At 39.7% G+C, this 25788-nt stretch overlaps 3 protein-coding genes across 3 annotated transcripts; all 3 read right to left on the reverse strand.

Moving 5' to 3' along the window:
- Positions 1-2270: 2270 nt before the first annotated feature.
- LOC122650581 lies at positions 2271-3440 on the reverse strand. The gene is made up of 2 exons (XM_043843982.1): positions 2973-3440; positions 2271-2441 (listed from the first exon to the last, which is right to left on the reverse strand). The coding sequence occupies exons 1-2, from the start codon at positions 3438-3440 to the stop codon at positions 2271-2273; spliced, it is 639 nt and encodes a 212-aa protein (XP_043699917.1).
- Positions 3441-10917: 7477 nt separating this feature from the next.
- LOC122653250 lies at positions 10918-15674 on the reverse strand. The gene is made up of 7 exons (XM_043847219.1): positions 15557-15674; positions 15281-15455; positions 14234-14414; positions 14062-14145; positions 12786-12890; positions 12106-12375; positions 10918-11112 (listed from the first exon to the last, which is right to left on the reverse strand). The coding sequence occupies exons 2-7, from the start codon at positions 15361-15363 to the stop codon at positions 11011-11013; spliced, it is 825 nt and encodes a 274-aa protein (XP_043703154.1). The 5' UTR covers positions 15364-15455; positions 15557-15674; the 3' UTR covers positions 10918-11010.
- Positions 15675-21207: 5533 nt separating this feature from the next.
- On the reverse strand, positions 21208-24518 carry LOC122650582 (protein NRT1/ PTR FAMILY 4.3-like). The gene is made up of 6 exons (XM_043843983.1): positions 24431-24518; positions 24220-24327; positions 22435-22525; positions 22122-22323; positions 21910-22031; positions 21208-21829 (listed from the first exon to the last, which is right to left on the reverse strand). The coding sequence occupies exons 1-6, from the start codon at positions 24516-24518 to the stop codon at positions 21208-21210; spliced, it is 1233 nt and encodes a 410-aa protein (XP_043699918.1).
- Positions 24519-25788: the final 1270 nt, after the last annotated feature.

Raw genomic sequence — 25788 nt, forward strand, 5'->3', positions numbered from 1 at the left:
AGGTGAAACTTGCTCCTACGTACAAATCTCCTGAGTTACAAAGGGGAAACCTCCACATCTTTGGTCTTTTCCTCTCTCAATAGGTAAGAGCATATTCTTCCTTCACATTTTACTTGATTTCTCATTTTTAATCTCTGTTTTGCATCTCCTGAAGGGGTGTGATCCCATCTCTCTAGATGGTGACCGCATCCTCTATCTCCTCTCTCTCCTTCTTCATTAGGTCATGCATATTACTCTTTTATTTGTCCCTCATACATGCATTTTTTGTATGAACCCCATCCCTTATAGTTTAGGACTCCCTCATGCATTTATTTTACGAGTCTTCTCACACGTCTACATGCTTTACTTTCATTTTCCACGCTTCACCATGTGCACAAGCCTAGCCATCATCTTTGTCTCTCTTTTTATCAATTTTTCATGCCTAGCCTATAATCGACCACGCTTAGGTTATATAGGTCTTGAGCTTTATTTTTTACATTCCAGTATATTGACCTTTGTTTTACGCCGAACCTCCGGGTATGTGTATCTAACTCTTCCCAGTGTTTTACTTCTTTACATTTCTTTTATGTTGTATTATTTTTGAAAGCATGTTATAACCCTGCCTAGCCAAGTAATAGAAAGACCGGCATTCTGGGCGGACTGGGGTGCATAATACCTTCCCCGGACTGTAGCTCGACCTGTACCCAGACCAACAGATTATTTATCCCCAAAACAACATTTTATGAGGGTCATTACATTACAATCTTGGGTCCTAGACCCTCCTCTAGGTGGCGACTCCAGCATTCAATTCACCTCTCTTCTCCCCAAAGAGGGATGAGGTGGAGGACACGTGGCGATCCTCCGCCATGTCATTGTCCTCACAGTTGATCCTTAGGATTCAGTAATAGATGATTTTACAGTGGTGCGCAAAATCCTACAGAAGGGTTGGCTCCCCTGGGATGTCGCTCGTCTGAAGTTCATTCCTAATGGCAAATTCACCGACTCTGCGTATAAGGATGTGGCCACGGTCGGTCCCCAATACTTCTATCCTTATTATCTTTTTATTATTATTATTTTGGTATGATATTTATATCGGTATGTCCTTCTCAGGGTTTGCTCACATCTTTGGAAGTCTCGTCTAGAAGACTTCCTTGAGATGAACCAAACGCTAGCCCATAAGCTGAAGGAAGTGACTGAGTATGTAAAGACTCTGAACAAGAACAAAATCAAGGCAGATGCTGACCTGGCCAAATCAAGAATGAGCTTTCTCTGTCGATGACGCAGAATGGTCAACTTTTGGATGAACAGATTCATCATAATGATAGTATGGCAGAAGAACTGAATTTGATCAGGACGGAAAAGGAAAAGCTTAAGGAGGATTTTGGGGTTGAGATGAAAGCCATTGGGGAGAAGGCCATTGAAGTTTTCAAGTTGTCGAAAGAATTTGAGCACTTGGTTTATGAGTATAATGGCGAGGCCTTCTCTCTAGGTGCTAATACCACCTGCAACTGGGTTCATAAGGCCGATCCTAGGTACAACTTCTCGGGTTACAATCACTATGATCCCGAGCTAGCAAAGGAGGTAGCTGAGGCTGAAGCGAGAATCCAGAAGGAGGAAGTTGAAGCGGAGGATGGTCAAGTGAAGGAGGATGATGTTGACGATCATCAGTGTCGATCCGAAGCCACTGCTCAAATGGAGGACCTGAAGAGCATAGACCCCGAAGTCACCTCCCGAGCTCCTGCTGCTGAAGCGTCCAAGTTGGCCATTTCTAACCCCAAATCGGAGAAACTCAATGAAGAGGCGAACATTGTTCACTGACCCTATAAGGGGTTTTTTTATGTATTTTCTCGGGAATGTCTTGAATCCTCTCCCTATCCCACTTTTTCTTTTTATGTATGATGTGATCTTTTAAATTCATGTGATATACATTCCTTTGTATCTTTTGAATGTCTCCCTCGTCTATTTTTTTATATGTCATTTTCCTCTCTCTTGGATGGGGTTTTATCCAAACCATGAGGTCAGTATTGCTTATCGAACCTCATGGATGAGGTCTTTTAGGCCTCATGGGTCAGGGCTTGAAGACTTTTTGTGCCTCTCGAGTGAGGGCTTTCCCGACCCTGAGGTCAATAATTTGCATCACGGATGAGGTCTTTTGTTCCTCACGGGTGAGAACTTTCCCGACCCTAAGGTCAGTAATCTGCCTTATGGATAAGGTCTTCTGTGCCTCATGGGTGAGGACTTTCCCAACCCTGAGGTCAGTAATCTCCCTCACGAATGAGGTCTTTTGTGCCTCACGAGGGGAGGACTTTTTTGACCCAGAGATCAGTAATCTGCCTCACAGATGAGGTCTTTTGTGCCTCATAGGTGAGGACTTTCCTGACTCTAATGTCAGTAATCTGCCTCACGGATAAGGCATTTTGTGCCTCACAGGTGAGGAATTTCTCATCCCTAAGGTCAGTAATCTGTTACAATAATATGTGTAATAAGACACGTAATTCTACATTGTAATCTGAATATTCTTTTTGCTTTTGTAGTCGGTACGAAAGATGTAAGTAGTAGAAAATCAGAAAAAATTTTACTGTGTTGACAAAATTTCACCAATAAGTAGTGGATTAGCTCAGATTTTACTGATAAAATTTCTTTAAGTTCTCAGAATTCCATGGCCTTGGTATTTCTTCACCCCCCCAGAGTTTTTAGACGATACATTCCAGGTCGGATCATTCAGGAAACTATGTACGGTCCTTCCCAATTTGGAGATAACTTGTTCACGTTTCGTGGTCGGATGCACTTGCTTTGCAGAGGACCAAGTCTCCTAGTCTGAAGGTTCGTGGTCGGACTTGGGAATAATAGTACCGAGTTGTTCTCTGTTGATATGTAGCATTCCGTAGTAAAGCCTTTTCTCGTACTTCATCTAAAAAATCCAAATTTGCTCTTAGCCCATCTTCATTCACCTATTTGTCAAAGATCAGGACCCGATGTGATGTGGCAAGTACTTCCACTGGTGTTAGGGCCTCCGTGTCATATACTAGTTTGAAAGGAGTTTCGCCTGTCGGAGTCCAAACTGTGATCCTGTAAGCCCACAACATGCTCGGTAACTCTTCTACCCATTTGGCTTTAGCATCGAGCAGCTGCTTCCGGATACCATCTAGGAGAGTTCGGTTCGTCACTTTAACCTGACCATTACACCGAGGGTAGGCCATAGCAATATTTTTGAACTCAATGTGGTAGTGAGCGCAAAAAACCCTATAAGTTGTGTTGTCGAACTGCTTCCTATTGTAAGTGAGAAAGACCTGAGGTAGGCCGAACCGGTTTATGATTTTATCACGAAAAAACTTCTCCATATTTTTCTTTGTGATGGTTGCTAAGGGCTCGAATTCCACCCATTTTGTGAAGTTATCGATAGCAACCACTAAGAACTTCCTATTTCCTGATGCTGGGGAGAAATTCTCGAGCAGATCCATTCCCCACATAGCAAAGGGTATGGGACTCAGGATTGAAACCAATGGGGTAGCAGATCGGTGTGGTACTGGAGCAAACAGTTGACATTGTTCAAAAACTTTTACGTAGTTCATGGCATCCTCTTGTATTTTAGGCTAATAAAAACTCTAACCTTGAACACCAATGCTTGGCCTCCCATGTGACTACCGCAAATTCCCTCGTGAACTTTAACTAGTGCATACTGGGCTCCATCCGGCCCGAGGCATTTCAAGAGTGGCGTGCTGATCGATGTTTGTAGAGCACTCCATCGATCAGGGTATATCGAGCCGTCCTTCTCATTACTTTCTTCTCCTCGGCTCAGTCAAAAGGTAAGACACCATCTCTCAGATATGCCACAATTGGGTCCACCCAACTTGGGCCTTCCTCCATCACATACACTTGAGCCTCTTCCTTGTGTGATGGCTATTTCAGGACTTCACTATATACAGTTCTGTCTAGGTTTGAGCAGCCTGTCATGGCCAACCTAGATAGCGCATCGGCTGAGCTATTCTCGCTCCTTGGGACCTGCCTTATCTCAAAGTTGGTGAAGGTTGAGGTCAAGTCACGAACTTTCTTGAGGTATTTTATCATTCTTTCCTCCTTCGCTTCATAGTAACCTTGGACCTGGTTTACCTCCAACTGAGAATCGTTGTGAGCAATCAGACATCCGACCTGAACCGATCAAGCTATCCTGAGCCCAGCCAACAATGCTTCATATTCTGCTTCATTATTTGAGGTTGGGAACTCGAACCGAAGTGCATATTGAATTTTCAACCCTTCTAGGCTTGTCAATATTAAACCTGCCCCACTCCCCGCTGTACTGCTCGATCCATCTACGAATAACATCCACGAGTTCAGGCCATTCCCCTTTTCTTCTGCTTCCTTATTACCATGAGTAAATTCCACCATAAAATCAGCTAGGATCTGTCCCTTGATTGCCGTATGGGGTCTGTACTCGATATAGTCCTCACCGAACTCTAACGCCCAACCTACATCTCGGTTGGGTTTGTGCAGAATTTTCTTTAAGGGCTCGTTTGTGAGTACAATGATTGCATGACTCTGAAAATATGGCCTGAACTTTCAGGCCGCAATCACTAGGAAAAATGTCATTTTCTCAATTTGTGAATATCTGGTCTTTGCATCTAGCAAAACATGGCTTACGTAATATATTGGTTGCTAAACTCGTGAGTTCCCATCTGTTCTGATCAGGGTTACGCTAACCGTAACTTCTAAGGTGGCCAAGTACAATTGTTATTCTTCTCCATGTTCAGGTCAGAACAGAAGCGGTGCGTGCTCAAGGTACCTTTTTAACTCATCAAATGCTTGCTAAGATTCAATAGTCCATTGGAAATCTTTTGGACTCTTAAATTTTTAAGGGTATTGAAGAATGGGAGGCACTTGTCCCCAACTCGGGCGACGAATCTGTTGAGTGTAACAACTCTCCAAGTCACCCTTTGAACTTCTCGGATGGTTCGAGGTGGTTCCATTTCTCAAATTGCCTTGATCTTTTCTGGATTGGCCTCAATTCTGCGCTTCGAGACTATAAATCCTAAAAATTTTCCCGACATCACGTTGAAAACACACTTCACAAGATTTGACTTCATTTGGTTTCATCTCAAACACTCAAAGGTCTCCTCTAGATCGGTCAAGTGATGGTCGGCTTGGGTACTCTTCATTAGCATTTCGTCTACATATACCTCCCTGTTTCTACTGAGCTGATGTTTAAACATTTGATTGACCATTCTCTGATAAGTCGCCCCTGTGTCCTTTAAGCCGAAAGGCATCACCTGAAAGAAAAAAAAATTTCTGTTCAGTTTGGAAAGCAGTATACTCCTGATCTTCTTCACTCATCAGAGTCTGGTTATAGCCTGAATAGGCGTCCATGAATGTAAGCATCTCGTGCCCTGCCGTAGCATCTATGAGTTGGTTGATCCATGGCAACGAATAACAATCCTTAGAACATGCCTTATTCAGGTCGGTAAAGTCAATGCACATGCACCATTCGCCATTGGATTTTGGGACCATAACCATATTTGCTAGCCAGGTCGGGAATTCAATCTCTTGAATAAAACCCGAATCCTTTAACTTCTGAACTTCAATCTCCATTGTTATGAGTCGCTCAGGAGTGAAATTTCTTCATTTTTGCTGAACTGGTTTATGAGTTGGGTCGATGTTGAGCCGATGTTCAACAATATTCCTTGGTATCCCTGGCATATCAGTTGTCGACTAGGTAAAGACATCTGCGTTTGTCTTCAAAAAGGCTACGATCTCCTCCTTTTACTTCATCTTCATCTAGCTTCTGATCTGTACAGTTTGATCCAGATGATCTTCATTGATTGGGATGGCTATTACATCTTCAACTGATTCTCCTCTTTGCTCTCTAAGTTCATCTCTCTGGTCGGGTACCTCTACCCCCAAAGCCATTCCTCTACAGTTGTTCTTGTTCTTTATAAATGTCGCTTAGCATTACCTAGATTTTTCTGATCGGTTTGGCATTCTCCGACACCGTTAGGGGTCTGGAACTTCATCTTTAGATGTTTCATTGATATGATGCTATAAGCGCATTTAGAGCGGGTCATCCTAGAATTGCATTAAATGCCGAGACTGACCTTACAACCATGAAGTTTACCATGATGGTCACCTTATTTGGATATTCTCCTGCTGTCACAGGCATTTTTATACTTCCTTCAATCCACACTGCAGCTTTAGAAAATCCATGCAAGTTTGTTCCATCAGGCGTCAAACTTTCATTGCTTAAGCTGACCTGCTAGAAAGCTTGATAGGAAAGTAAATCAACCAAAGCTCCTGTATCGACCAAAATTTTGTGGACGGGTCAGTCATGGATGACCATTTGTAATACGATTGCATCGTCATGGGGCCAGCTAACACCCTCTATATCATCATAGGTGAAAGTAATGGCCTGTTCGGTTCTCGCCATCTTCTTGGTTGCCTCGGCTACACCAACAAACTTGGCATGTGCTTTGGACTTCTTGACTAATTCCTGGCCGGGCCCACCTAGAATGGTCAAAATTGGTTCCCCCATAGGCCTACTTGGTCTTGGTACATCCTTGATTGGCTCTGCCCACCTTTCTTTACGTCTTCCTTTTTCTCTGTCGATCCTTCTTTCATCTTCTTATCATCTCTTCTGTCTTCTCTCCTTCTATCTCGACCTCCCTCTTTATGGTCGGGTCGGTAATCTCTTTTTTTGTCAACATATCGGGTCAGGCGCCCTTCCTTGATTAAGTTCTCGATCTCTCTCTTTAGTTGTCTACAGTCCTCCGTATCGTGTCCCGTATCTTTGTGGAAGCAACAATACTTGTGGGGGTTCCTATCCTCAACCTTCGAGAACATTGGCCCAGGCCAATTAAGGAGACCCCTATTCTCTATCTGCATCAGGATGTCAGATCATCTAGTGTTTAGCAGAGTGTACTTGGGAGTGGGAGCCATATCAGTTTGGGGCCTCTTGTCTTCCCTCCTATCTGCCTTTCTTTCTTTTTTGCCTGCGCTCTTCTTTCTTTCCTGGACCCCGTTCGCTTCGTTTTGAGCAGCAATCACTTCCACCATATTGCAAACTGGTGACAACGATTGATCAGCTCAGTCATGTTACTTGCCTTGTGCAGAATCAGAGACTTGATCAGCTCTATGTCCATTATACCACCATGGAGGGTGTTGAATGCGACGGAGTCTTGTAGGTTAGGTATGTCTAATGATTCTCGATTGAATAGAAAAATCTTAGATCGACTCATCCTTTCTTTGTTTGATAGCTAAAAGGTTCGCTACAGTTTTCTTCTGTCGAATACTACTCTGAAATCTGGTGACAAATGCTCGAACAAGCTAGGTAAGATTATTAATTGACTTTGGCTTCAAATGAGTGAACCAATAGGTTGTTGCTCCCTTCAAAGACACAACAAAAAACTACAAGATATCATATCCGACCCTTCATAGACCATCATCACCGAATTGAAATAATTGACATGAGCAATCGGGTCAGTGGATTCATCATACAGCACAAAGGTCAGCATTTTGAACCCCTTAGGGAGGTCGGCCTTCATGATTCCCTCTGAGACGGGGTGTTCATTGGACACTGTCAAGATGTTCTATCCGTGCCCAAAAATCTGGGCTAATTTGAAATTTTGATAATAAGTGTTGCGGTACCGACAACTATCGACATCGGTGACCTTGGACTGTAATAGTCAAGGATAAAATTATTGACAGAAAGGACTGGAAATACACTTGCCATAGTAAAACTATCGGCTACCGTCTGTGCACGTGTTGTGGTGTGGAGTCAGTCGGGAGGGGGAACCCGAATCCCCACTTAGATAATTAGTGGTAAGTGGCTAACCATGAATAATCAACTTCAACCGTGCATGGTAGCTAATGACATTTGATGCGTATGATCCATAGCATTAATGCCCTTGAAGGTGTACGAGTGTACTGGAGAAAGTCCCGGCTCGATCCGAGTCAAAACGGACCATTTAAACTTTAAAAACTAAATTAAATGAATGTAGGCCCACTTAGCCCTAAGGAGAACCTACCCCTACTTAATGCAAACCTAGTCTAAGGGTATTAAGGTTAACCTTAAATGATGCTTGTAATGAAGGTTTATAGGGGTTATTGATCGAAGTGTATGCATATACGCTACCTAGACCGAGTGGGCCCTACCAACCTCCACCTTACACTGACTTGGGCTTAGGGCCATAGAACCTTTCTTGTTTAAAATTAGAAACTGGACTATGGGTCTAAGTGGGTTAAAAGGGCCAATAATCTAAAGGGCCCAATAACCTAAAATGGACTTAAGAGTTAGTGTTTAACCAAACATGCCCTAGTGGCTTAGTAAAGTAAATAGGGGCTACTACAACTATCCTCTTCACATTCTAGTAAACCTAAATCGTTTTGGAGGAGAGAAAAGGAGAGAAAGAAGAAAAAAATAAAGAAGAAGAAGAAGAAGAAGAAGGAGAAGAAGGAGAAGAAGGAGAAGAAGAAGAAAGAAGAAAGAAGAAGAAGAAGGAGAAGAAGAGAAAGGGAGGAAGAGGATCTCACTCAAGTTATCCTACCTTGGTTAGTATGATCCTCTCCTACCTCTATTCCTTTCTCCCTTATTGTAATCCATTTTTACTTAGGTTGTAAACATCCTACCATTATTGGTTTCACCAACCTATGAAGGAAACCATCAATGGAACGTAGTAATGTCTCCTTTGAAAAGATTAAATGAACCTATGTTGCCTTTTTTCTTATTTTCCATTTATTGTTCTAGACTATTTATGTAAACCCTAAACTAGGAATTAGTAAATTAAGGGTTTTCTATGAAATTGGTAGATAGCCTTCAAGGGCTTATGTTTAGTTTATGTTTGGGAACTCTAGCCCCAAACCACAAATACTACCTAGAATGACTCCTTTCCCTACATTGGTGAGTAAGCCATGTAAAAATATAGGGTTTATGAACCCAATTAATTGGAGGGCTTTAAACCCTAGTTTGATGTGATCCTCATAACTAGGAATGCATAAAAGACCCTTAGGTATGCCTTCTTTAAGCCATGAAGCAAGGATCACAAAACCAAAACCAACAATGTGAATTTTATGAAAAATGGAAGATACAGTTGGGCAAAAAATGGTAGAGTGTGCCCAAGACCCTATCTACCATTTCAGCAGGACACATCTACCATGTTTATTCTTCTAAGAAACGGTTGATAGAAATGCTACATACAGTGCCAGAATACATCTACCATTTTTGGCAGAATGTACCTACCATTTTTCCGACCTTTGCCCACTGTTTTGACCATAACTTGATCAATAGATACTCAAACGATGCAATTCAAATTGCGTTGTACACTAGATTTAAAGGGACACAGTTCATATAAAGAGACCTTTGGCCAAATCTTATGGGAAGGCCCTTGAAATTGGGTTCAAAGATGACTAATGTGCATTGATAGCTTTACCATAATCGAATTTGCTCCAGTGACCTCGCCTACTTCGACAATGTCTAAGTAGAGGTTTTGAAGGATTTTAATAGGGGTTGTCTACAAGTATTAATAACTTCTAAAACATATTAAATTATGTAACTACAATCGTCCGGAGGGGCCGTACGAGTACACGTGCAAATTAAATTTTGGTTAGAATCATCGGTTTGAAAAACAAGGTGAGGAAATTGGATACTGAAAAAATAAAACAGAAGAAAGTTGTATAGTTGTTTGGATTCAGCCTATTCTTGAAATAAACAACTCGCACACACACTCTTTCCAAAACATCAATACACTAGGCACTACACTTAGATTTATTTGATTAGTTATTAAAATATTGGTGTTAAACCTGAAACTCCCGACAGATAGCCTGTAACCCAAGGAAATGAAAGAATCGGTTTCATTTACTCCCAGATTGGTGAACGGAATCCCTCCTGTTCTAAACAAACTGCCCCCGGTATCGAGCGACTGCAAGCGTGGAGTACTGGTTTTTTCTTGATGGCGTTGGGAAACCCAGATCTACGACTGCCCTGCTTCTTCATCCTGACCTGTTTATGAGGAACCAACATGGAAGGTGGAATCACTACATGGCAAAGAGGAGTTGAAGAGGTAATAGCAATCCTAAGGCCTAGAAGAAACTGTCCCCCGTCTGACACTTCTCCTTAGAAGGGTCAATGAACATTGGGGCTACGTTTTAAAGGCACGCCCGCTCAAAAATCTTGTAGATGAGCAAATCTGTGGATATAATTCTGGTAAATTTACTCTTGCTCAAATCAATTATCTAATTTATGAAAAAGAAATTCTTACAATCGTAAATGCTTTGCAACGATTCAAAATTTACCTTATTCCTAAAACTTTTCTTATTCGCACTGACAACCAGGCTGTAAGAGATTTTCTTAAATCTAAAAAACGAGAAGAGAATTCTCGACGGATTAATTGGTACAACACCATTAATCAATATACCTTTGAAATTGTTCATATTAAAGGCACTGACAATTTTTTGGCTGATTATCTTAGCAGAGATGAATCCTCGTCCCCCAGACAAAGGAAAAGCACCTCTTTGGAATAAGCAGAAGAAATCCTCAAAAGGAAAACTACCCTTTATTCTATGTGATTGACTTCCAACCCCAACGAGGAACAAGGTCCACCCTTCTTGAGCAAAAACAGATCTAGTGTAAATGGGTTTTGATTAGGAGTGGATCCCCTATTTCTCAGGAACAGACTTATGGATAGGCTTGATGGGAGTTGCCTTCTTGCTATTGATGGTGCACGGTTGGAATTGAGTAGTCTACAGAACCAAAATAGGCACAGATATTGCAGTCGGAGCAACAAAGAAGATTGTCCGCTAATAGATGGGCCTTAACTCATCAAGGGTAGCAAGGACTTCCCTGTATTGTACATATGGGTGACCATATTAATAATTTTGTCGCTACAAAAATTGGTCGAAGCTGTGCTTACAGCCTTACACACATAGTTCAGCCAAGTAGTATTTAGAAAGAAAATTAAAAGAAAGACATATTTCACAAGGGACCCTCACATGATTTTCATCAGCAGAAGTATTTACAAAGAAAGAGGAGTAGTGTTAACAAAATGAGATTCAAGAAAAAGAACTGCCATCACATCTTAAGAAGTGCTCCCATATCAATTTCAAACTGTCTTCAAGCAACTTATTGATTGGGCCTATTTCCACCATTCGATCCTGAAATTTTCAAGCATTCAGTGTCATGAAACCACAGAACCTAAATAGAATGATCAAAATGGAATAAGCACTATGTTATCAGCAAAAAACGCCCAGAAAGAAATAAAATGGCACCAACCAAGCATACTCTGAAAATGGAACATAGTTGGGAAGCTATATTTCCTTACTGAAAACAGATTTAATGTAGGTACACCAATCTGAAAAGTAAAGCCAAAAGAGGACATATTCCTTGAGGGAAGACACGTAAGCTTCTGACTCAAAAGGTTAAACAATATTTAGCTGATCAATCCTCCAACCTAGACTGCTCCTTTTTGTTCTTGATTTCTTGGATAAGGCAGTGTGAATTGTGAGAGATGACTAGTTCACTCTCCTCACCCTCCGATGTTTTGACAATGAATGTTCTAGGTTCATGGAGTGGCAACAAAGTCTATGAGATGATACAGATCGTGGCTAGTTCATTGAATGCCCCTCCCCTACCCGGTGTTTGCCATTTGAATGGTCTAGTACAGAAAATATTGATCCAGATTTGAGGCAGAGTGGTAAGAGACATTCCACCAAGTTCTTTATCAGGAGAGGAAAAACAAAGTCATCCCACCAAGTGTAGGAAAACGTAAGAAAGCTTCATAACTTGATTGAATGATCTAAATACATGTCACATCCATAATAGATGAATCCGTAAGGACAAGGTTTCCCTTGCTAACTACCAAACATACTGCATACATGCAAGATATTCTCCTGACGCACCATTAAATCATCCTCCTCGTAAGATCTCTATGTGAAAAATAATAAGCTAATAAAAACAAAATAAACTGTGAGGATTGTAGACCATCCAACAATGAGACATCATTCTAAGAATTTATCTGTTCACTTTATCTTCCAACCGACCAAAATAGTGGATATATGAGATAATTAAGATCATCCAACCAGAGATTTTGTAATTCATTAATAAGTTAAAGAGCAACAGGCAATTTTGTTATGAAAAACTGGACTTACCCGTAATAATGTACTTATTCCTGTCATCCTCAGACTAACTTCCTTTGAAACTTCCCCAGTTGAAGCCATGAAATCAAACCGATCAGCATCTCTTAACTTGATTCTCATTGATGAATTCCTAAAAGCTTTAGCTTTAGTGTGCCAAACACCAACAACAATGTATCTGTCCCCAAAAGTCTCTTTCCCTAGTGGCCATCTCAATCCTCCTTTCACATTTTCGTCTATAATTGCAGAAGCAATTAATTTTTTTATTCCATCCATCTCATCATGCTGAAATAGACAATACATAGTTAGCATGCTAAACCATTTCCCTGTTTTCCATATTTAATTTTTCCTACAAAGCACCCAATTTCTTTCAGGTTTTATTGTCTAAATGAAGAAAGGAAAATACACATGGTTATATATTGACAGATACAAATACTTCATAAAATTTAAAATTAATGAAAACCTTGATGAAAATATCATGTTGTCTCCCAATAATACAGCACAACTCAAAAAGCCTTACTCCCACTATGTGGGGTTGGCCACACAAATCCTGTTTCACCAATTCCACTCTATCCACTATCCACCTTCATATTTCACATGATGAACTCTAGCAGCAACATCTAGTTGGGATTTCAATGACAGAAGATTAAAGGATATAACAAAAGTTGACTGAAGAAAAAAATATTACTACTTACAGGCAGTTCCTTCAGAATCTTTTTAGCGGACAGCATCAACCTTAGGTCTATATCCTTCTCGGGGCATGACATATCCACTACCAGTTGGCGCAGATTTATTTCAATCTACAGGATATAACAAGACAGATATCAACTTCATCTGCTAAAACAGGTTGGCTCCTCCAAGCCCTTTTTTGTTCTTCTTGAAATTCCACATGAGACAACATGTTGAAAATAAAACATTACTTTGAAACACTTTATTCAACAAAAAGAATGACATGAGCAAAACCTCTGAAATTTATTAATGGAATAGTAGAAATATTTCTGTGGATCATCCAAATTGTTTTGACCATTTTAAATTTGCAGAATAAAAAAATGTAGGGTCACAGAAACCACCAATTACAGCCTCACTATAATAATACGTTGCCTAGAAATTTCTACTTTCCAGGCAATGTTTGGATGCCTGTTACTTTACACTAGGCTCTTTGAGTTCCAGTGGAAATATTTTACAAGAATTAACTTAAAAGGAAAAAAAATAGTATAAAAATTAAAAATCAGAAATTATTTTACTGTAATTTAATACAATAAATTGGAATGGATGTTATATGGTACTTTGTCCCATACAGTTTTTTTGTCCCATACAATTTTCCCAAAAAAAAAAAAAAAAAAAAAAAAAAAGAAGGGAAAAGGACAGACCACAAAGCTATAAAAAATAAAATCCATAACCACAAGCTGATTTCATAGAATATTATCCACTGAAACAAACCAAACCTAAATATATAGAGGAAATGCATTGCAGAAGAAAAAAAAAACCCAATACTTAGCAGATACATTGATGTCAAATGTAGAGAGAATCTGTGGCAAACTAAGACTAAAGAAACTAGCAGAAGCTAAGCACCTTAGAGTTATTCCAAAAGGGGTGACTAGACAGTGTAGAGATAACTGCATCTTGCATTTAATAAGATGTGCTAAATGAGTGTTAAAAAAACAGATCCAACACCATCTAAATTTCCAAAGCTGCAATTTACATGCTCCTACTTAGGAGCCAGGTCTAAATCTATTTGAACAGGAAATGTCAAACTGCAGAAGACAAAGACCAGCATGGATGTCCAACAAGAAGATAGGAAAAAGCATCCTGCTTCTGACACATGTATTATTAATAGTATATTATTAATGTTGTTTAAATGCTATTTCTTGTTTTCCTTTCACTCTTTCTTTACCCTTTCATACCAGTGTATTTAATTACATAAAGGCATTTCATGGCATACAGCCCAATAGAAGGTTGCAAAGAACTTGCCTTGCGGAGTTCTAGTTTTCCCTCCATTTTCATTGCACTGCATTTGCATGACAAGGTTGCATGAGGTCGGCATTTGTCAAAGACCCACATGAAAGATGGAAAGTTTGAGAAATGCACACCCAACTGAAATAATAAGAGAAAACCATGAGGCTATAAGCAGCGAAAAGAATACCTTCACATGGTAATACTCTTTCTCTTCATCGAAATCAACTCCAATCTTTGGTATGACACCATGTAGAATGTACTCAGCATATGAGCTAGGAATATTTGTGTAGAATGATCTTTTCACTTGACTCATAGCAGTTTCAAGAGCTGATGTTTGGCTGATTGTGTCCAGTTGACTAGATGGCCTCCTGAAACATTTAAATATTGCTATTATTTGGATGAAGAGAGATAATACAAATCTATTCATTAAAAACCAATTTAAATAGTGCTAAGTTAAAATTTTAAAAGCTACACTGCCATAGCATATTAAATCCCAGGGCAGACATGCAAATAATAAAAAAAAATAGAGATAATCTCTTTTAAAATCAACATTACAATGTCATTTCAAAGTTCAAACAGGAGCAGAGTGAGCCAGAAAGTAATTCCTTATTATGAAAATATTTGAAAACTCTCTAGTTTGAATATTATCATTATATTAAGTTTCACAATATATTAAAACCCTAAGCCTTCCAATTCGGCAGTGTTTTGAGTCTGAGTACTATAGACATAATACATTGGTCTTTCAAGTGCTGTATCCTCATATGCAGGAAAAAGCACTGGCTTATAGTCAAATGAAGCCTATCTGAGAGACTTCCTTCAACAGAAATCAGCATCTCAAAATGATTTTCAGTCATCTGATCTGTAAATTTTCACTGAAAGCTTGATGGAATGTTATTATCCGTTCATCTTAACAAATGAAAGAAAATAAGGTATGCCATGATTCACTAATTTGAGGAATGCATGTACTAGAAATGATAAGTTATCAGTCAACCATAACACCGTTTATGCTATGTTACTCAGACACAGCAAAGAATAGCAGAACACATCTTGGGTGAGGCAAAAATTCCACATCTTGCATTTTAATCAGCTTATATGAAGTTTCAGTCACAGGTACAACACTTCACTTGAAGTGTCCAGGTAACATAATGAATACGTAGATATGTAACTCTGCAATGACATATGTCAAAATATCAGTTGGGAAACATGTGATGAAAAGATACAAGGATGATCTTACTGGTGGAAGTGAATTTTTCCAAATCTAGCTACAAAGGAAGGCTTTACTTCTTCAGACTCATGCAAATCCATTCCATTCATCATGTTTTACACAGATGTTTGTAGTTCATATTGTATCTTCTCTGTGATAGAAACCCATGGGTTTCTTTCACAGCTCCTTGTGGGCTCAACAACTCCTAGGAAAGTAAGACAATGATTACCATTAAATTGAATACTCATCAATAAATGGGGCAAATATTAATAAGTTGCAAAAGTTAATTGGCAGTGTCGTAGAAACCTTTTGCTGCATGGACACTCACTAAAGCCAGTGGTTTTTCACCAGTTTTACGCTGACAGGATTCACAGGAAATCGGCTCCAGCAGGAAAGCAGGAATGTGATCATCTGCATAGCCAACTACCCACCATCTAGATATGGCTTGAGGTGCATAAATTATCTTTCCCCCTGACACTACCTCTTTACCTTTCCTCCTCTCTGAATTATACCTGGTTGACTTCAGATTCAAGTTCCTCTCAAATTGAGGAACAAGCAAATCTGGAGTGGGCGATGCCCTCTCTGAATCTTTTAGATGCCTCTTGTGTGGTGGGATGTATGCCATTGGTAGGAATCCCAAACCTATAAAAATTTAACACTTTTTGTTAAAAGATTAACTTCTGGAGAATAAATATCTTATTCTAAGAGCCAACTCCCCCCCGCCCCTTCCTCTTAAAGAAAGAAGTTAATGAAATGATATCATTGAAAATATAGAAAGTATGATAAACCAATTTGGATCGCCAATCCTAGAACAGGGGAACCAAGAAGCATGAACAAAAACATAAAGTCAAAGGGCCACCAAGAAAAGAATGTGGGAATACTACTAATATGGTAAGAAGTAAGAACTAGTCCCCACCCCAAGTACAAACAAGGAAAAGGAGATTAAGAAAGAAAAAAGGCACCAATGTAAAAACCAACTTTTAGCTCATTGACTGATCTGGGCCCTGATTAAACGAGGAGTTCAGCCTGGATGTCCAGACTTCCAACCAACACTGTTGAAGTCTCCAATGTCATGTCACTGAATCTGTACTCCAAGCAGTAATAGTTTAATGATAATCAAATGCTTCATTCCAATCCTCTTTCAAAAGATTTTAACAAGACAAGCACCGATAATGCATTTCACCAAGATTACATTTTCACCATACCAACAAGAGATGGGGGATTTGAGGGAACATACGAAAACAAAGAACCTGGACAAATTAACCAAGAAAAAAGTGTGACACAACAAAGAAAGTGAGTAGTACTGGAACAAATAAAATGCAATTAGAAAAGTCAAAATGCTATATAAGCTCAGGTTCCTTCTACACCCCCCACAACAACAACAGTCATAGCCTTATCCCAACTAAATGGGGTCGACCACATGGATTCTTGATCTCCAATCAGCTCTATTCAACGTCATACATGATACTAGGCCTACACTATGCATGTCTTTCCTCACCAATTCTCCTATGGTTAGTCTAGGCCTGCCCCTGGCTCTTTTAGTCCCTTCAATCTGAATCAAATCACTCTTCTGTACTGGTGCATCCCAAGGCCTCCGTTGGACCACACACCCCACAAACACAAAAAAAAAAACATGTTGAATTTTACAAGCCATTCATTAACACGCATGGAAATCAGGAAAAAGATTCAAAGAGGGGGGGGGGGCACTATTGGGGGTGTATGTCATTATTTGTTGAACCTTTAGGTTTTTCCTCACGTACTTAACAGTCTACTTTTATTCTGCTCTTTGTTTTAAACCAAGAACAATACGGCAAACCCCATAAAAAGTAAAAATTAGCAGGATCACCAATCCTTAGTGAAATTGGACACCAGAATTATGCCCACCATTTTCTTCTTATTTTACATTTTAGGATCAGTAAGGTAAAACTGTTATCCACTAATCAACTTCAGCACTCCAGACATCAAGCTCAAATTCCCCAATGATTCTCTCACTTAACATATCTCCCACAGCCAAAATCAATCATGTGCTCCAAGCACGAGAAGGATCATATTCCTTTAGAAGGTCAACGACAATAAGGACCTATAGTATGATCAGGTCCATTGAAAGCAATATCCAAACAAAGGTTCAACCAGAACATAAATCTAAAAGAATGTTAATGTCCTCTTTTGTCCTTTTCGCCATTCTTTTGAATTAGTGAGTTCAACTCCTCCAAAGTATCCAAAAGTTTTGCAGCAGGTCAAAATTCATGTCACTTGCTAAATACTAAATACTCACAAACGGAGCTGTTTGGTAAACAACCCACATAAAAACAGAGAAAGAGATGGAGAAGATTAAACCTGTTCACAACCCAGAAAAGGATGGATCTTAACAGAAAATTTTGTTTATGTAAATGCAAATGTGAAGTCATCCCCAACCACTGAAATGACACAAGACTTGGTCTTCAGAAAAAAACAGTACTGCTAGAAGATAGAATAACACCGTCACAAAAAAAACTTTAAATGAAACAAGGTCTATAGTACTGTCCTGCAGCCCCCTTAGAACCCTCCCCCCCACCCCCCCAAGGTCTTTTGGACTCCTGCCATATTCAATGTTCATTGACTATCAGCTATTGATGTCGAGGTCACCTTCCCTCCCGATGACTTTAATTGGTAATTTAAATTAATTAGTGGGAAACCCTTTCAAGGAAATCTTACTTCAGTTTCTTCCTTTGGGGATTCAGAAAACTAGGGAAGCAAGCTGAAACCCATAATTATTCAGAAGAATCAACCACCAAAGAATTACTACAGGAAGAGAACCAAATTATAGTGATGATACAATGACAACAAAAGCATGAAAATTAAGAAGAACTAACAAGACCCAGAATAAATTTCAAAACAGTTACTAAGTAGCAAAATAAACGAACATACCAGGGAATTCTGTGACAGGGACAATTCACCTTCCGGAGGAGTGACGGCTTAGGAAATGCGAACAGAACTGATTGTTCAGTGTCTCTTCCACCCAGACAGAGAAAGATATCTAATAAAGCCGGAAAACTGGAGTTCTTTTCTTGATAGCCAAGAAAACAATAGAACTTTTTGTCTTGAGCAAAAGCGGAGCCGTCGATCCGCAGACAGTGAAACTTCCATAATTCTCAAATTTATTAAGAAAAAAAAACAAAAATAAAAGAGAACGCTACCTGGGTGCTTGCGCCTTGCGGTTTCTAGGCGCGCGAAAGGCAGAAATTCTCTCGGGGGCATAGCAGTCATTCGCGCCCTGTGTCTGTGTCTGGGCACAGGGGCAGGGACAGGGGCAGAGGCAGGGGCAGCGCACTACGCGCCCAGCCGCTCAGATAGCATTCTTTCCCCCAAAAAATTAAGGGAAATTATCAGCGACAGCCCTTCCGATAGCCCGTTAAATTAATATCGCCCCGGACTAAGCACCAAAATATCAATTTTGACGAAAAATAACGGAAAAAGCCTTTTAACTCTTTAATTAGTGATCTCAACAGGTTATATTTTTTTAGTAGAATATTCTACCCTTATTAGTGTATGAACCACCTATTCTACCCTTCAAATAAAAGAACAAAACTCATCCCTTCTTCCTCCCACTCCTTTCCCCCACACCCACCTCTCTTTTGTACCTTACCCTTTTCCAACTCCACCTCCACCATGCCCTTCCGCCCCTTTCTTCCCCGATAGTTCTATCTCACTTATATTAGGGTTGCAAAGTTACAGATATTCCATTTTGAAGAAGTGGAGCAACAACCAGTTAATAGATCGCACTCACAGGAACGGACCAGCAAACCCAAATCAACCTTAATTGGTCAATGTAAAGAAGAAGCCCTCTCTAGGTAGTTCATTATTATCCAGATCCTGGAATTTTTGGCCAAAGAACTAGGGACAAAATGCTCTTGCTCTGGTTGGAAACCTCTGTTTTAGTGTCTTTGTATTTGAGCGTTCACAGAGAAATGCAAGCAGACTAAAATCTGCAAAAAACCCTATAATCTCTTCTTAAGTTCATTGTTTGCTATAACCAGTATTTTTTCAAAATATTCTTATACGTCGTTGTAATGGCGAATTTCCCTTATATAGTATTTTAAAATGTCTCCTTTTTTTGTTGTTATAATGCTAGAATAAAACTTGTAAAAATAATACAAAATTCCCTTTTTAGCCATCATAAAGCTAAATTTAGGATTTCCCAACATACATAATCCCCTTTTTAGCCAAAAAGATCCTGTCCACCACTCTGCCCGGGCTGCATGTGCAGCGCCGGACTGAGTGAGGCGTGAAAAGACCGCCTCACCTTTGAGCAAGGGTGAGGTGGTCTTTTCACACCTCATTCTGTCCATCACTGCATGTGCAGTCCGGGCAGAGTGCTGGACAGGAGCCAAGTCCCCTTTTTAGCCACTGTGCTATTGAATTGGGATTTTCAAAATGCTTATTATTATATTTAACGCCGTTATGATGGCCAAATTTTCAAGAATAATATAGAATCAGTTTCTTCTGAAGAGGATACTCCTTGTTGTGCCTCAACCTCTAGGGAGGTGGGACACATCATACTAAACATTCTAAGTTCAGTAGATTCTGTCGGCCGATCTCTGGCCCCAAAACAAATCTTTCTCCATAGGAGTCCAATCGACGCATAGTTAGTTATATCTGACTCTATTTGCCAATAATAGATATTCAAAGGCCATAGATCCTCCATTTCAAAGTATGTCTAGACTATTTCCTCAATATGAGGATATGTAGGCAACTTGATTAAGTGATGCTCAAGTTGAGAGTCAAATAAGAGAGGCTCAGAGCTTACGCAAAACAACAAGAAGCTTCTTATCGATGATGACCTAGCATTTTTTGAATTTTGAGTGGTAATTTTGAATTTAGCGTAGCACGATGGCCGCTTAACCCCAGGCCGCAATAGAGGATCCAAATCCATATATTAAAAAAAAAAAATCCAAAAATGGATGCCATTATCTATAATTGATTATTCTTATTAGATTAATTTTTCTAAATTTCAAGTACTGCTTCGATCAACAGTATTATTAGTTTTCCTCTCCACATATTTGGTGGCCCAAAACAAATAGTTGAAGAACCTAACAAGGCCAAGGATGGCTAGCAACCAATAGAAACGGTCAAGATGATTGTGGTTCAAATCGTTTCCTCCCAACCATCCAGTTTCTCCGGGGTCATGTGCGGTGTATTTGTTGACTAGTTCCACAAGAGTAGAGCTTAACAAGGATGACAAGCCAAGTATACACCAGAAAATGGCAGTTCCCAAGGACTTCATTGTTACGATCTTGCTGTCCCACTCGAGAGTAATGAACTTTGGTGGGTATCCCACATCGAAGAGTAATGAACTCTGGTGTGGACTAATATAATCCTGGGCACCCTACCTACTGAACCGATTTTGTGGGCTGAGATCCAGGATCGTATCAGTGGTATCAAAGCAGGCTGCCATGTCTACGGGTCGGGGCACCGGCAGGGGCGACCTATGGAAAGGGCTACCTGGTGCTCGAGGGGTCCGGAGTAAAAGCCGCCATAGAGTGGGCCGCCGGGGACGTTGATCCGGAAGCGTGGTAGAATGTTACGATCCTGCTGTCCCACTCAAGAGTAATGAACTCTGGTGGGTATCCCACATCAGAGAGTAATGAACTCTAGTGTAGACTAATATAATCCTGGGCACCCTCACCTACTGAACCGGTTTTGTGGGCTGAGATCCAGGATCATATCAATAGTATCAGTGCAGGCTGCCATGTCTACGGGTCGGGGCACCGGCAAGGGCGACCTATGGAAAGGGCTACCTGGTGCTCGAGGGGTTCGAAGTGAAAGTCGCCATGGAGTGGGCCACCGGGGACGTCGGTCCGAAACCGTGGTGGAATGTTACGATCCTGCTGTCCCACTCGAGAGTAATGAACTCTGGTGGATATCCCACATCGGAGAGTAATGAACTCTGGTGTGGACTAATATAATCCTGGGCACCCTCACCTACTGAACCGGTTTTGTGGGCTGAGATCAAGGATCTTATCATTCATCCCCCTCGACGCCTCACCATTGAAGAACTCAAGCAAACCAACATATGTAAACACATCGATGATAACAATAGCAAAGAATTGAAATCCAAGCCACAAAACAGACATGGGCACCACATGATCTCCAGCTCCAGCAGCTACGATGATTTTCCTTTTCCTCTCAATCAGTGCAGCTATAGTACCTGCTAGTGATACCATTACGAAGCCAACACCAACCCGTTGCAAGTGGGTGATGCCAGTTCTATGTCCTGTGATCTTGCTTGCAATTGGCACAAATAAGCCATCATAGAGGATTAGGAAAATTGTTTGGAAAAATATGGGGATGGTGAGAAGAGAGACAGGAGAGACATTGATATTCCCAGATGCTAGCTTGGCGTTCATATTGCTTCCTTGTTGAATGGTAAATGTCAAAAGTTGTGGTACATGAATGTAAGCAAGCAAAGCACTGAGGAAGATTGGTACCATTCGAATTATGATTTTCATCCCCTCTACTTGGGTCACAGTGCACAGAGACCAATTATTATTAATATTCCCTGTTGTTGACCCATTTAGAATTGCAGCTTTGTCTAGGAATCTGGAAAATCAAAAATCAAAATTCATAGCTAGCTAACAAGTGAAAACTACATTCATGGGCTGGGGTGGGCATGCACTTACTTGAGACTCTTTGTCTGTGAGAGTATCTCCCCTATTTTCTCTTCACCAGGAGATTCTTGATATAATTCTGCTTCATTTTCTGGTGAGGGCAGATTTCTTTTTCTAAATGTAGCTACCAAAACCTGAAGTAGGAATTAATTGGATCGAGATAAAAATATAGAATTAATTAATTACCACAACAACAACAACTTAAAACCAAGTGAAAGCACTACAAGTCCAAGTAACATAACAGCTGAAGTTAGAGCGAGACCTAGGGTCCATCCTTTGCTGCTCTCAATCCATACTATCAGGGTTAGACCCATGACGGATCCACCCGAAATGCAGATGTTCATCCAGTTGAAGTAGCTAGACTTGCGGCGGCGGCACATGTTGATTATATCATCATCATCAACATCATCATCATCATCAACTGGTCTGCACCAAATGATGGGAGGTTGGCTCTTAAACTGCCTTCTCCTATCGCTATAGTTTATAAGGCTATATACAATACAACAACTTTGGGGCCATGGACTTGCTTGCACTCACTTTGTTGCCCAGAACCAGAAGTAGTTGTATCGTCGCATGTTGGTGGTCTTAGAGATGGAAGATATGCTTGCAATGTAAGCATCACAAAACCCTAGAAAAAAAACAAAAAAACCAATAATCAATATATTTTCCCTGATGATGCCAGGCCCTTTCACACTTTCACACTGTGGGAGTTGGAGGTGTAATGGACCGTTTCATTAAATTTTTTTTTCTTTCATACTTTAAATTTTTTCTCATTCCACCACCTCCTTCTCCAATTACATGGATTTGACTTTTTGCTGCTGCCATAATGGTGTGGAGAATAGCTAGGCCTCCTTGCTATCTACCCCAAGTAAGGGTACAAATCGGTTCAGTTCTGATTCGGTTTCAGAGAGTGTTGGTGTGAATCAAAATTGAACCAAATTAGTTTTGAAAATCGAAACTCAAAGTGAATTTGCTTGGTTACTATACTTATTTATATATTATAAAATATTATTATATTAATATACTATATATATATATATAATTTCTTTTCCTTTTGTGTGGACTAAGGGTGTCAACCTGTTGCGCTCGATCGGGCCTAGCCGGGCCTCACGGTGCTTAAAGCTTGCATGGTAATTAATATATTAATTTTATTTTTTTTATCCTTGTCTTATTCCCAAAAATTATTTGATGAAACTTTTTCAATGAGTCTAAATTTATCATTTCACATAAGAATTGGATTAAATGAATTTCAACTCTTTGGATTTTTTTTTAAAAATTTTTGGCATTAAGTATTATATTAAATAAATTTTAAAAATAAAACAATAGACAAAAAGATAAGATTATAATTGATTACAAGAACCAGATTTTCAATTTAACAAACATGCATGAAATATATCAAACATAATGTTTGCCAAAAAAAAAAAAAAAACAAAAAAGAAATATACCAAACATATAATAAATAAAATGTGAGGGTTGATAATTTCAAATAGGTGGGAATCATAAACGTTTCTCGGCCCTTATCGATTCCAATTCCTTAAAAGGTGCTCCTTACTTGATGGGGCCGGGTCCTATTGTGATATATAATGAGACTAGCTCAGGTTCACATACAAGAAGAGAACCATCTGGTATGCCTCTTAGGGGGCTTTTCATTTTCTCAAATGCGGTGCACTGCCCAGTACACCACATTTAAGAATTCAACCATAAAATCATGGGCAGTGATGTCTTTTTATCCTTTCAAGTGTTTGATAGACGATTGAATTCTTTATTGGTCTTTTTTTTCTTTCATGACCAATATAAGGCTAACTTACACAGGATCGTTACCTAAGGATAGCTGATCGCCACATGTCTGTCTCTCCTACAGGCGTTACAAGAAAGCTGTTTCAAGAACCCTCTCTGTGCCTACTGATATTTCATTGACAGCTATTTACAAATGGTAAGATCAGAAAGGTTCCAAACAGCATTTGGGGCCTGGGGGGGGGGGGGGGTTTGAATCTGAACAACTAAACCAAGAAAGAAGAAGAATTAATCCTTTGCCTAGGAACACATCACATCTCTCCATCATCCAAGATGGCTTTAAAAAAAAAATTTGCAGAGCTTTTGATGATGTTTCTAGTAGATCTTCTTCTTCTGATGAAGTATGGGCAATGGGATTGCTCTTCAAGAGTTTCCAAATAAGTTGAGCTAGATTAAGAAGAGAGAGAGAGAGAGAGAGAGAGAGACTTACAAGGATAACTAGGGGAGCAAAAAGAAGCAAGGTTTTGAATCTAGTGAGATAAGAGTCGGAGATGAAGGCGCCAAGCAAAGCAAAAGCGCAGGTAGTACCGAAGAAGTTAGTGACAGTGGCAACATCCATATGCATTGTACCACGAAGATATGTGACCAAGTTTAGAAAGGTTGGTGCATACGACATGTTTGTCATCAACACCATAACTGCAACAAACAACAAAAAACCAACAACAATAACGTATATAAGAAAGAAACAAAAAAAGGATCTGATTTAATTGGGTTTAGATCGAGGGCTTTCGCACCTTACAGCAGATGAACAATGCAGCTTTGGCTCCACCATGCCTGTCTTTATTGATGGGGTTGCCCTTCCAATCCATGAAAACCTGGACACCCATGTTGGTATTGGTGTTGGTCTTGGAGAGATGTTTTTGAGATATATATATATATATATATGCCTCAAACTTTTTTTTTTTTGAAAGTATAATCACAAAAGCTAGTTTATATAATAGGAAAGTACACATGAACATTTCCTCGAACACCACATACACAACCTAAAGCTAGTGTTTTTGAGATCAAAAGAAGAGGATTTATGTACAAGAATTTTCATAACACTATATATATCAATTACATTAAATAAATCTAGAAGGAATATGGAAATAAGCAAGTATTTATAAGACATGTTTCTTATACAATGCAAAAACCCCAAATTTAAACTCTAGGTTTAGAACAACTAAAAAGAGTAACCATGACATTGGATTCTGATGTTTGCATTATTGAATTGATGTATGAATCATGTTTATAGTTACTAGAATCTGTAAGGAATGTATAGAAATAGGAATTTATGTAAGATTTTTGCAATATGTATGAAAGGAAATAGAGGGAACAAAGATTTTCATGAACTCACTCAAGAACACAAACAAATAAAAATTTTAATAGAATAACCTACCTTAATATGAATTCGAGTGATAGAATCACGTTGTCGAAGCACAGAAAGCCAACCCTGTGTCCCGAACCTTTCATGCACTTTGTAGGATGTCAGGTCATCAGTGTTCACTTCCCTTCTACATAGTACAACCTTGTTCTCAAATCTGGGTCATGAAGTTGCGTGCCTCCATGATCAAAATAACTCTCATGACATTAAGTGGAGGAGGAGGTGCCTCCCTACCCCTGCCTCTTCCTCCCTCTTACATCCTGCCTCTTCCTCCTCCTTGAGCACGGGCCCTGCCTCTACCACGACCTCTACATGTATCTCGTGGAAGCATGATGATACCTACGCACACCAAAAGGGGAGAAATAAAAACAATCACAATAAGGGAATGATTTGAAAGAGAATATCAATATGGATTAGGAGCAAGGGCACATGCATGACGGTGGGTTAAGGATAATTAACCCTAGAATTTAAAATTTTCAAAGCCAATTAGGCAAGCATGTGATACTTGTATTTACCATATACAAAGCAAGTTGTATGGGTATAACATTAATCAAAGGATCCGACAAGAAAATAGATTATAATTAGTTCACTTAAACAAGGGAAAGTCCACAGGGGCAATTCCAAAAAAACAAAAAAAAAAAACGTCTTGCCTACACAAACTAGAGCATGTTCACTGGGAGCCAAAGAAAGAGGGAGTTTGTACAAAACTCATGATAAGATAATGTACTAATATA

Source organism: Telopea speciosissima, chromosome 2, assembly GCF_018873765.1.
Source record: "Telopea speciosissima isolate NSW1024214 ecotype Mountain lineage chromosome 2, Tspe_v1, whole genome shotgun sequence".
Lineage (NCBI taxonomy): Eukaryota > Viridiplantae > Streptophyta > Magnoliopsida > Proteales > Proteaceae > Telopea > Telopea speciosissima.